We start from the raw sequence: 12,505 nt of genomic DNA on the forward strand, positions 1-12,505 counted from the left end.
AGAGCTAGAGGAGTTAGATGTGGTGGTACTGGCCTGTAATTTCTGCGCTCAGGAGGCTGAGGATTGCAGTTCAAAGCCAATCCTGGCAGGAAAGTCTGTGAGACAATTCTTTCCAGTTCAGCACTCCATACCTCCCAAAAGACCTAAAGCGGTGGAGCACAAGCCTAAAAAAAAAAAAAAAAAAAAAAAAAAAAAGCAGCTCAGGGCTGGAAATATGGCCTAGTGGTAAAGTGCTCGTCTCGTATACATGAAGCCCTGGGTTCGATTCCTCAGCATCACATATATAGAAAAAGCCAGAAGTGGCGCTGTGGCTCAAGAGATAGAGTGCTAACCTTGAGTAAAAAGAAGCCAGGGACAGTGCTCAAGCCCTGAAGCTACACCCCAGGACTCTTTCTCTCTCTCTCTCTCTCTCTCTCTCTCTCTCTCTCTCTCTCTCTCTCTCTCTCTCTCTCTCTCTCTCTCGTGCGTGCGTGCGCGCGCACACACACACACACACACACAAAATTAAAAACAAAGGACAGAAATAAAAATCTTCCCCAAACACAAAAGGGACAGAGACAGGAGTGGGGAGCCTCTGCCTTACTGAACTCCCTTCTTGAATTCCAGGAGCCAAGGACTGAGGGGGGAGATGTGAGCATTAGCCTGGCAGGAACCAGGGGCTTCAAGAGGGCAGGTCATGCTCCCCACAACAGCCACTGAGGAGATCCTGCCTTTCCATCCGCAGGTATCGGGTGAACTTCAGACCCAGGTATGTCACCAGGTACAAGACAGTGACACACTTGGAATGGAGGTGCTGCCCTGGTTTTAGAGGCACAGACTGTCAAGAGGGCCTGAAGGACCCATCCAGGACCCTCCGCCCCACCCCTGCACGGCCTCGAAACAGTGTGAAGAAAGCCACAGGTAATGTGTGATCTACCCGTGCTTTGCTGAACTCCGATCTTTTAGGGTTTCCAGTGCTGCTTCAAAGGGCAGGATTTATGATGTGCAAACTTGAGTGAATCTATTCTGACAGCAGAAATGCTTTTGTAGCAGCAGAAGCAATTAAATGACACTTCTTCCAACTAACTTGCTTTGTTAGGACATGAAAGAAAGTACCTTAAAAATCACCAGGTGCACGTAATCCTAGTTACTCAGGAGGCTGAGGTCTGAGGATCATGGTTTGAAGCCAGCCTGGGCAAGAAAGTTCATGAGGCTCTTATCTACAATTAACCAGTAAAAATCCAGAAGTGGAGGTGTGGGTGAGGTGGTAGAGCACCGGCCTTGAGTGAAAAAGCCAAGTGAGAGCACTAAGCCCTGAGTTCAAGCCCTAGGACTGGCACGTGCACACACGCACAGGTGAAAATTTGGATGAGTTCAGACTAGTGTATCTCAGGCCTAGTGTCAGGTGTCAGTGCAATGATTTTTTTTTTTTTACTTTAATTGGTAAGATCTATAAATCTGAGTTTAAAATTGTCTTTAAAAAGAGGTAAAAGCCAGGTATGGTGGAGAATGCCCAGAATCATAGCATTTGGGAGGCAAAGGCTGCAAGATTATGAGTTCGAGGCCAGCTTGGGCTCCACAGTGAGAACTGCTTTCATAAATAAGACAGGAAATAAATGAATAATAAAACAAAAATTGGGTAAACACTTCATTTTCTCTCTGTTTGGAATGAGGTCTTTGCAAAGCTGAACCCCAAGTTAGGAATCTCTCTTGTAGTCCCCTTTGCTTTGAAGCACAGCATTAAGAAAATGTTTTTCACAAGTAAAAATTTTCTCCCCCCTTGTACCTGTCATCTTTTCAAAACAATTCACAACAAATGCAGATTAGATTTTTCCTGTGAAATTAGATGCTTAAGATGTCTTTGATTTTTATTTTCCCATGAGGTCTTTTCAATTTTGAAAGTGGAATGCTTTTTAATATTATCTGTAAAACAGATTAAAAAGTGGCTGGAGGGCTGGGGATATAGCCTAGTGGCAAGAGTGCCTGCCTCGGATACACGAGGCCCTAGGTTCGATTCCCCAGCACCACATATACAGAAAACGGCCAGAAGCGGCGCTGTGGCTCAAGTGGCAGAGTGCTAGCCTTGAGCGGGAAGAAGCCAGGGACAGTGCTCAGGCCCTGAGTCCAAGGCCCAGGACTGGCCAAAAAAAAAAAAAAAAAAAAAAGTGGCTGGAGGCTGGGGGCTAATTAAAAGGCTGAGATCTGAGGAACACAGTTGAAACCAGCAGGGACAGGAATTCTGTGAGACTCTTATCTCCAATTAACTACCAACAAAAAGCCAGAGGGAGCCGTGCTTCAAGAAGTAGAGTGCTATCCTTGAGCTTTTAAAAATTAGGGCCAGCCATCTTGTGTTCAAGCTCTAGGACTGGCACACACACATAAAATTTACCTTTTTAAAAAATTTTTTGTTTATTTATTTATTTATTTGTTTGTTTATTTCTTTATTTATTTTTTTAAATATTGGTCAGTCCTGGGCCTTGGACTCAGGGCCTGATCACTGTCCCTGGCTTCTTTTTGCTCAAGGCTAGCACTCTGCCACTTGAGCCACAGCACCACTTCTGGCCATTCTCTATATATGTGGTGCTGTGGAATCGAACCCAGGGCTTCATGTATACGAGGCAAGCACTCTTGCCACTAGGCCATGTTCCCAGCCAAAATTTAACTTTTTAAGTTACAAAATTGTAAAAGTTGAGTATTGTTTTTAAGTAAACCTGAGTTTTAAAATAAAACCTGTGTTTTCATTGTAAACTATTTTATTTTCCAAGGCTGCATGGTGATTTGCTGTCTGCATAGAACATCCAGTGACTGCCCACCACTGTGAAATTAACACACTTATCAACCAGTCAAGCTGTACCTTAGATTCTAGAACATTCTCTTCTAACTGGAAATTTCCATTTCCCTCAGCTCCTTGCCACCTCTGTTCCTTATTTCTGTGAGTTTGACTCAGATTCCAGGTGTAGAAATCATGTGAAATTTGTGACAAAACAATAAAAACTTTGGACATGAAATTGGGGGATATGTTCAACCTCTAATACCTATTCTCCCATTCTTTTTAGAGACAATTAATCTTTTCTAAGTATGTGCATACATTTTGTTAAAGAAGAATTTATTCAGGCTGGGAATGTGGCTTAGTGGTAGAGTGCTTGCCTCCATGCATGAGGCCCTGGATTCGATTCCTCAACACCACATAAACAGAAGAAGCTGGAAGTGGTGCCATGGCTCAAGTGGTAGGGTACTAGCCCTGAGCAAAAGAAGCTTTGGGACAGTGCCCAGGCCCTGAGTTCAAGTTCCAGGACTGGCAAGGAGAAGAAGAAGAAGAGCAGGAGGAGGGGGAGGGGGAGGGGGGTGGAGGGGGAGAGGGAAAAGGAAAAGGAGAATGAGAAGAAATGTATTCATCCCATAAGGATGGGTTGAGCATCTGTCTGTGGCAGGCCCTGCACTGGTTCCTGCAGGAGGGTTCTGTTGCTGAGCCGTTGGATTAGTGCTACGTGATTTGGGGATTTGTGATGGATTCTCTGATGGGGAACCTGTGAGAAGGGGTGTTTGGGTCCTAATAGTTTCTTTGCTTACCTAATTTTAAACATACCATAAGTAATCTAGTTTCCTAAGACACAGTGGGAAAACTGTGACTCCTGCTTTGTCTTTCCACAAGCAGTCAGTTAACGTAAACATTTTTTTCCCCCCCGCGCTGGGGACCAAACCCAGGGCCTTCTCATGCGAGGCAGGTACTTGGAAGCACTACCGACACCCACATCCCCTTCAGAAGTGTCATAGATAAGCTCTTTGATATTTCTGCAAGTATCTTTACTTTAGCTTCAGAATTCTGAATTAGAAATGATTTTTCTACAGATATTTATTTCAGTTTCAAGGATCTAGGACTTTGTGCTTGCTGGGCAAATGCTCTACTACTTGAGCAACACCCCCAGACTTTTTGTATTTGAGACATAGTCTCTCTGACTTTGCCTGGGATGGCTTCAAATTTAGGATGCTCCTCTGAGATTGTAGGCATGAACCACCATGTTGACCTTTGGAATTCTTCTTCTTCTTCATTTAATTATTTGCCAGTGCTGGGGCTTGAACTCAGGGCCTGAACACTGTCCCTGGCTCCTTTCTGCTCAAGACTAGCACTCTACCATTTGAATCACAACACCACTTTTGGCTTTTTCTATAAATGTAGTGCTGAGGAATTGAACCCTGGGCTTCATGTATATGAGGTAAGCACTCCACCCGTAGGCCATATTCCCAGCCCCAGCTTCTGAATTTTTAAGACATTGTTTATTTCTTCTGTGGCTTTCAATATTGCTATTAAGCAGTCCAAACCTAATCTCCTTTCATACGTGTGTGTGGGGGGCACGCGTGCATGTGTGTGCATGCCTTGGGAGATATTTTTGGTCCCTTCCCTATTTTTATTGCCATTATAGTGGGATTTTAGAGGAACAAAGGGAAATGCTCATAATTCTCCATTATCATTATCCAGGACATCTTATTTTTGCTGGATGTGATAATTTCAACTAGAATCATGGTACTCAGGAGGCTGAGTTGGGAGGATCACAAATTTGTAGGGAGCCTGGACTAAATAGGGAGACTGTCTGCAAGGAAAGAAAAGAAAAAAGAACATATGAGGCACTTGGGGAGCTGAGATTTGAGAATCAGAGTTCACAGAGGAGGTGTGATTCAAATGGTAGAGCGCTAGTTGTGAATAGAAAAAGCTAAATGCTGTTGGTCCCAAGTTCCACCAAAACAGAACTATTTCCTGTTGTGCATCTACATAGTCACATACGGGCTTCAGAGGATAGGGTTGTTTTGACACAGTTCCTCAGTATTAGTCTCTTAGGCTGGGGTAATTTTTCATTATGATAGATCATTTGTGCGTGAGAACTTTTTTTCCTTTTAAACAGTTGCAATCATTCCTTGTTTTTATTTATTTATTTTTTTTTGCCAGTCCTGGGATTTGAACTTAGGGCCTTGGCACTGTCCCTGAGCTTCTTTTGCTCAAGGCTAGCACTCTACCACTTGAGCCACAGCACCACTTCTGGCTTTTTCTGTGTATGTGGTACTGAGGAATCGAACCCAAGGCTTCATGCATGCTAGGCAAGCATTCTACCACTAAGCCACATTCCCAGGCCCCTCATTAGTTTATATAATACATTTCTAGAAGTGTAATTGCTAGATCAAGAGGATGAATGTTTTTTGTTTCTGGTGCTTGAATGCAGGGCCTGGGCACTGTCCAGGAGCTTCTTTTATCCAAGGCTAGCACTCTATACAACGCCACTTCTGGCTTTTTCTGTGTATGTGGTACTGAGGAATCGAACTCAGGTCTTCATACATGCTAGGCAAGCACTATACCACTAAGCCACATTCCCAGCTGAGGATGGGTATTTTGATACCTACTGCCCCACGTTCCTTGAAAATGTAGCCGTTTATAGTCACCAGTGGTGGGCTGTCTCTATTCTTCTTCCCCGTGCTCAGGTTAAGTTTCATTTATATATGACTCCACCTTTTGTTTCTTCTCATGTCTTGAGATAATGTAATAATTTCAGAATGGGAAGTTAAGTGTTCTTCATCGTTCTCTGCTTAGACAGCTTGAGTTTTGGTTGTGGTTTATCACCAAATTGCTTGTAATAAATATACCAGCTACTGTAATCTTGTTGAAAAGTTTAAAGAAGCAGTGTTACATTCAAGTGCCTGCAGCATTCTCAACGTACTTTGGTGCTTTCAGTTCTGAGCCTTCATGCATTTTAACTCATTGTAATCTGTTTAATTCATTGTGATCTGTTGCGTTTGGCGTTTCTCACTTCCGTGGTGACTTGCGAGGCCGCTCCTGTCACCCTGCCCTGCATTCTCCACTGCCTTCGAAGTCACAGCTTCCTTCCTATCTACCACTGCAGGTTTTAGAGCTTTCTTCTTGTTTGTTTCAGCTTTTTCTATTGATTGATTTGTGCCCTTATGATGACTTTCCCCCCCTTTTTTGTTAGACTTTTTTTTTTGAGGGGAAGGGCCATTCATTCACCCCAAATAGGATTAGATGACATCAACAGGTACTTGGTTATAGCTCTTTTGTTTTTTGTTTTTCCTTTTAAAATTGGTGCTAGAAATTGAACTCAGGGTTGATTTGCCCAAATTATATCTACAAGATTCTTAGCATAAGGATGATAAGAAAAATAAGATATTCAGGGGTTGTTTTCAGATTACTACAACAGATCCCAGCAGGCACAGGGTTGATCTTAAATGGCTTTGTGGAGGTTTGTAGTAGGCAGTTCTTCATCAGGGTAGAACCAATATGTTGGCAGGATAAAGTAGATAATAACTATTTCCCTTTAGGGAGAAAGGGACCACTGACTGTCATGAGCCCTGGATACTATCTCTTCACAATGTGGCCTTTCCTATGGAGGGGTGGATTAGAGTTCACAAAAGCTAATTAACTTGCTTGAGGGGACACGGTAATAGCAAACCCAGAACACCTTTGGGCCTCTTTGACAATCACCCACAGTTAGGCAGGGCCTCTAAGAGAGGGTTCAAGTATATTCTGTAGGCATTCCATTGATGGTCTTTGCAGAAGTTGGCCAAAGGTGGCAAATGCTAAACCATGTCCATTTTTTTCCTATAGATACTGAGCCAAGTCAAGTCTCACAGCCCAAGCAGACCTTGTCACCAACTCGTGCAGCGGAACCAAGCCAAGCAGGGGATCCAAAGCAGGGGCCCCAGGAGCTGCAGGAGAAGAAAATTCAAGTGCTTGAGGAGAAAGTCCTCCGCCTCACCCGCATGGTTGTGGACCTCCAGTCTTCCATGGCTGGGGTGCATGAGAACCTCAGACACATCATTCAGGAGGATGCCAGCAAAACGCTGGCTCCGGGGCTCAGCCCCCTGCACCCCCAGCCGGCACCGGGCGGTGACACTGCTGGAGACTTGGATAATGTGCAGCCTCCCGGCCTCTTGGGCACCAAGGAATCTGGTATGAAGGACATCAAGTCGGAACTGGCCGAAGTCAAAGATACGCTGAAAACCAAGAGCGACAAGCTGGAAGAGCTGGATGGGAAAGTGAAGGGTTATGAAGGGCAGCTCAAGCAGCTGCAGGAGGCAGCCCAGGGCCCTACGGTGACCATGACGACCAATGAGCTCTACCAAGCCTATGTGGACAGCAAGATGGAGGCCCTGAGAGAGGAGCTCATGGAAGGGATGGACAGGAAGCTGGCTGACCTGAAGAACACGTGCGAGTACAAGCTGGTGGGCCTCCAGCAGCAGTGTGAGGACTACGGGAGCAGCTACCTGGGGGTGATCGAGCTGATTGGGGAGAAAGAAGCCAGCCTGAGAAAAGACATCAGCGACCTCCGAGCCCAGCTGCAGCATCCTTCATCCCGGCCAGATTGCTGTAGTGGTGGGGGTGGCGGAGTGGACAGTGATGTTGGTCAACAGATCAAGACATTAGACCAGAAAATCGAGCGAGTGGCTGAAGCCACCAGAATGTTGAATGGAAGACTGGACAACGAGTTTGACCGCCTGGCAGTTCCTGAAGCAGACGCGGACTTCGATGCAAGATGGAATGAACTGGATGCCAGGATCAACGTGACAGAGAAGAATGCGGAGGAACACTGCTTTTACATTGAGGAGACACTTCGGGGGGCCATCCATGGCGAGGTGGATGACCTGAAGCAGCTTCTGGATCAGAAGCTCCGCTCCCTGGAAGACCGTCTGGGCAGCGTTCTCCAGCTGGCCAATGGCTCTGAGGTGGGGGTCGCTGCCCCCGGACCAGCCCTACCCCCCCGGGGGTCTGGCACAGGCAATGAGCAGGTCTTGATGGAGCTAAACCACCTAAAGGTCAAAGTTCAAGTGGTTGAGGACTTTTGCCTACAGAACTCTCAAGGAGGCCATCATGAGACGGAGGGTACTTTACCAAATGGAGAGGACCACGTGGGTGACATCCTGAGCCTTTTGGCATCCCTAAATGCCACCATGCAGAGAAAATTCCAAGAAACTGAAGAGAGCATCCAGAAGCTTCAAGAGGATTTCAGTTTTCTCTATTTTCAACTAAATCACACAGAAAACGATGTGAGTCAGCTTGAGAATGAAATGACCAATGATCAAGCAGGTGAAAATGGCGAATCGGGTGGGTTTTCCAAAGTGGGTGAGCCAGACAGGATGGCGGGGACCCTCCCGTCTCCCCAGGACCCCGGGGCTCAGTGCTGTGGACAGCTGGAGGCCAGGTGGCAGCAGTGGCAAGGCCAGCTGCTGGCGGAGCTGGACACTTGCAAGGAAACCACGCACGGCGTCCATAGGGAGGTGTCCACAGTGGAGGGCAGGGTGTCGCAAATGGAGAAGACGTGCAGCCAACTGGACGCCATCTCTGGAAGTCTGCAGAGGATCAAGGAGGGCCTGAACAAACACGTCAGCAGCCTGTGGACCTGCGTCAGGCAGATGAACGGGACACTCAGGTCCCATTCCAGAGACATTTCTGGCCTGAAGAACTCTGTCCAGCAGTTCTATAGCCATGTTTTCCAGATTTCCACTGACCTGCAAGATCTGGTCAAATTCCAGCCAGCAGCAAGTAAGTTCAACTTGACAGTTCCATTTGTTAAAAAAAAATATATATATATATATATATATATAATTTTACTGTTATTATTAAAGGTTTTGTACAGAAGGGTTACAGTTCCATAAGTCAGGTAATAAGCACAAATTCTTTTGGGGCAATTTTACCCCTTCTTCATTTATTTTTATTATTTGTTCTGTGGTACTGGGTATTGTTGAACTCAAGGCCTCATGAGCTTGTCAGCTGATATTCTATCATTTGAGCCACTCCCCCAGCCAGCAATTCCATTTCTTGTAGGCATTTGCACATTGTGACAGTATTATAGTAGACTGCTGGATGGATTAGTAGACCTAACTAGAGTCCATCAGTGCTACCCCAAGTGTGAATTGGTTGGTGTTGGGTAGCATCACACCTATAATCTTAGCTACTCCATAGGCTGAGATCTGGGGATCATGATTTGAAGCCAGCCCCAGGCAGGAAAGTCCATGAGACTCATCTCCAATTTACCTCCACAGTGGAAGTAGAACTGTGTCTTAAGTTGGTAGGGTGCTAATCTTGAACAAAATAACAACAACAAAAAATACCCAAACAGACAAGACCTATAGGACCTGAATTCAAGCCTGGTACCAACACACACACACACACACACACACACACACACACACACACACACACACACACACATACACACACAGTACCAGTTCACAATATATCACAAATGAAGTAAATCTGGTCCTTTAGGGCAGATAGATGAGAAATACTGATATTGCTAAGCTGCACCTGTGTTGGAGAGAGTTGGGGTCTGATTTATGGCATCACGACTTGGGCAGGGGACAGTGGGGTTAGTGGTCATGTGACCTCCAGTACCAAACATCCCTTAATTTGTTCCCAAAGATACAAGATCCATGGGCACAAGCACTTAAGGGATCAAAACTACAAAGCCCCATCGTGCCCCAGTCCACAGTACTGAGGGTGTTTGTCGAATGACTCATCCCTTTATAGCTGAGTAATCTATTTCATATTGAGTTAGGTGCCTGTGACTAAAGCCATACTTCTTGGCAGGCTTCTCTTTTAGCTGTATTCTACTTCTAGATGTAACGCCAAGGACTTGCCCTTTCTGTTTGGAGGTAGAAGTAAAAGGGAACATGAAGGGAGCTTAGCATTTGTTGAGCACCTTCACTGCCGTAGCTTGGGTGACAGTGCTCAGGAGCCCGCGGTGTGCTGCAGGAGCCGTGGTGCGAGTTCCACAGGGGTAGTGGTGGAGTTGGGCTTCGCGCCCAGGCCAAGGGGTTCTCAAGATCTTTGTCTTACCCCATGTGCAGTTGTGTCTCCCAGAGTCGGGCACCGGTGTCTGCGGCCTGCCAGGACTTGTGGAGGGCCAGCTGTGTGCGGGGAAGAAACCAGGCCCCATCTTTCTTTCTGTCTTCTGTTCCTGTCACCTTGTCCAGCTTGTTCACTGTGGGTGACATAGGCCTGTTCCACGAAGCTGGGATTGTGTGGTTGCTCTGAACTTGGGGAATTTTGTGGTTAGCTGAGGAGGGACTGGCTAAAACATGGAAGGTGCCTAGGCCTTGACCCAGCCAGGGAGAGAGATCTGGACCCCAGCCCTGGCCCCTCGGAGTGCAGGGCAGGGGCCTGGCAGGTAGGATCATGTCCCGGACCTTGTCCCAGCAGCTGGTGTTCATGGTGCAGCGAGTTACCAGGCCAGGCAGGACCAGGACCCTCAGGACAGTGGCCTGCTCTGTGTATCATTGCGCCCCACACCCAGGCTCCTCAGCCCGGAATGTCTGGAATGTGAAGGAAAGGTCACAGAGCTGTGTGTGTGTGTTTGTGCACACGACAGTTGTCTCCTGTGGTGACAATGCTGTCTGGACCCTGCTTTATAATAACAGACAGAGCCCAGATATTTCCAGTCTGTTTGCAGCGCCCCGGCGGCGTGGGAAGTCGTGTCCCTGGCATTTGTGTAGCGGGATGTGGAGGTGGGGGCCTTGTCAAGAATGCACAGCCCCTTGGGGCTGGACCCATTGTGCTGAATGGAGACTGCATGAACTTTCGAGAAGGAGTGTTGGAAAGAGCCAGAAGTAAACGGTCTTCTGCAGACTCGTAGAGCACCGGGGCCAGGGAGATGTGTGGCAGCTCCGTGGTGACTTGTTACACACAGATTAGTTTGCAGGCAACAGCAGGCAGTGCCCACTGCTGTGCGCCAGGCCCTGCCAAGGTGCGGGCATGAGCTGCTGTGCCCCTTATTCAAAAAGCGACAGTTCTGGTGGGAAGACACGCACAGGCCTGTCGAGGATGAGTGGGGTGGTCTGTGGAAGCACAATGGCAGCACAAGAGGGGCTTGTTTCCACTCATGAGCTCTAGCAATGAAATACGGATACTGCATCTAACCGGTGCCATTTGGACATGTGGTAGATGACAGGGGATTGTGTTTAACTGGTGCCATCTTGTCTTCTTGGGAGAGGCCAGGTGATTGGCATGCCTGAATTCCTAGCAGCAGGGGCAGGGACTTGGATGATAGGTTACTGGACCTGTCAGTCCTGTGCTTTGAACTGTGAGACTCCTTTTTCCTGTGCCTCTACCCCTTGCTCCTGACACTTTCCAGGCCTGGACCAGCTCAGGTGCCATTACATCATCCCTTGTGTCCCGTGTCCTGTGTCTCCTGGTGGTCACCTTGGTGCCCCACTTCAGCTCTCCATTGGGTTGATCTGGTATTGGTATTGGTATTGATCTGGTTGATAATGGTTTTCTGCTCTTTCTTTGCTTTACTACTATCTCAGCTCAGTTGGGTTTTTGGGTTGTTTTTTGGTTGTGGGGCTTGAACTCTGGGCCTGGGGTTTGTCCCTGATCTCTTCAGCTCAAGGCTAGCCCTCTACCACTTGAGCCACTGCGCTACTTCCAGTTTTCTGGTGATTAATTGGAGATAAGAGTCTCATGGACTTTCCTGCCCAGGCTGGCTTTGAACCGCGATCCTCAGATCTCAGCCTCCTGAGCAGCTAGGATTACAGGCGTGAGCCACTGGCACCTGGCCTGGATCAGTTTTCTAGCAGTGTTAAGTGCATTCTGGGCTGCAGGCTTGTGAGAAGAGTCCACCTGCAGTCACCAGCTCTCCAATAAAGACTCCCAATCCGACCTCTCAAAACGTGGTTTCTCTTTCTCATGATGGTGTTCCCGTACAATTATGCCCCTCTTATGTGGTAGAGCTTCGCCCTAGAAAGTGGGTGTGCCTGAGCCTTATCTGCCACTGTGCAGGCTGGGAGGGCTTCTCAGAGGAGGAAGCCCTTCAGCTGAGCCTTGAGGGCTGAGCATGGTTTACAGGCCCCTAGGATGAAGGGTGAAGCAAGATGATGAAAGAAACTTCCAGAAGGTGTTAACAGCTGAGAATTGAGAGTTGGGTGGGGTTTGGAAAGCGTGAGGAGAGGGCATTAGTGAGAAGGCTGGATCTGTTATTGCTGTGTAACCCTGCCAAGCTTGGTCTTCTGCAACATTAGCTGGGGTGGGGACCAGGGGCAGGGTTGGCATGTCTGTAGGAAGGCCCTGTCTGGCCCAGCCCCAGCCCCAGCCCCAGCCCCTAGCACATGGCTGTCACTTCATATGGTTGTCAGGGAGCTCCTCCCAGCCTGGTTAGGCTTAAAGGGTGGCTGCCAGCCCAGAGAGAAAGCAGAAGCTGCTGAGTGCCTACAAGCATGCCACAGACCTGACCCGGAATTAGTTCTGCCACATGCATTCCGTCCTGGTGACGTGGCTGATGGTGTGGGGAGAGAATGGGAAGTGATGGTGGGAGGCATACCCAGGCTTAATGGGAAGAATGTGGGCTGTGGTGTTGGTGCCCAAGTTACTTCCTGTTCACAAGGACCTAAGGGGATCAGTTGTCCTAGAGGAAGCAGATGGAGAAAGGTGTCAGCAGATGTTCAGGTGAATTTAAGACCCTGTGGCCCTACCATTAGTACAGGTGTTCTTCAGGGGTTCCTTGGTGGAAGAATTTCAGGAATTCTGATT

At 47.6% G+C, this 12,505-nt stretch overlaps 1 protein-coding gene across 1 annotated transcript in view; it reads left to right on the forward strand.

The window, feature by feature from the left end:
* The window catches only part of Emilin2 (elastin microfibril interfacer 2), a 59,138-nt gene that overhangs the window by 29,186 nt on the left and 17,447 nt on the right, over positions 1–12,505 (forward strand). Inside the window, exons 3-4 of the mRNA XM_048363668.1 lie at positions 725–900; positions 6,587–8,521. Of these exons, the coding sequence (XP_048219625.1) occupies positions 725–900; positions 6,587–8,521 (2,111 nt within the window). The remainder of the gene's footprint in view (positions 1–724; positions 901–6,586; positions 8,522–12,505) is intronic.

Source organism: Perognathus longimembris, chromosome 15 (assembly GCF_023159225.1).
Source record: "Perognathus longimembris pacificus isolate PPM17 chromosome 15, ASM2315922v1, whole genome shotgun sequence".
Lineage (NCBI taxonomy): Eukaryota > Metazoa > Chordata > Mammalia > Rodentia > Heteromyidae > Perognathus > Perognathus longimembris.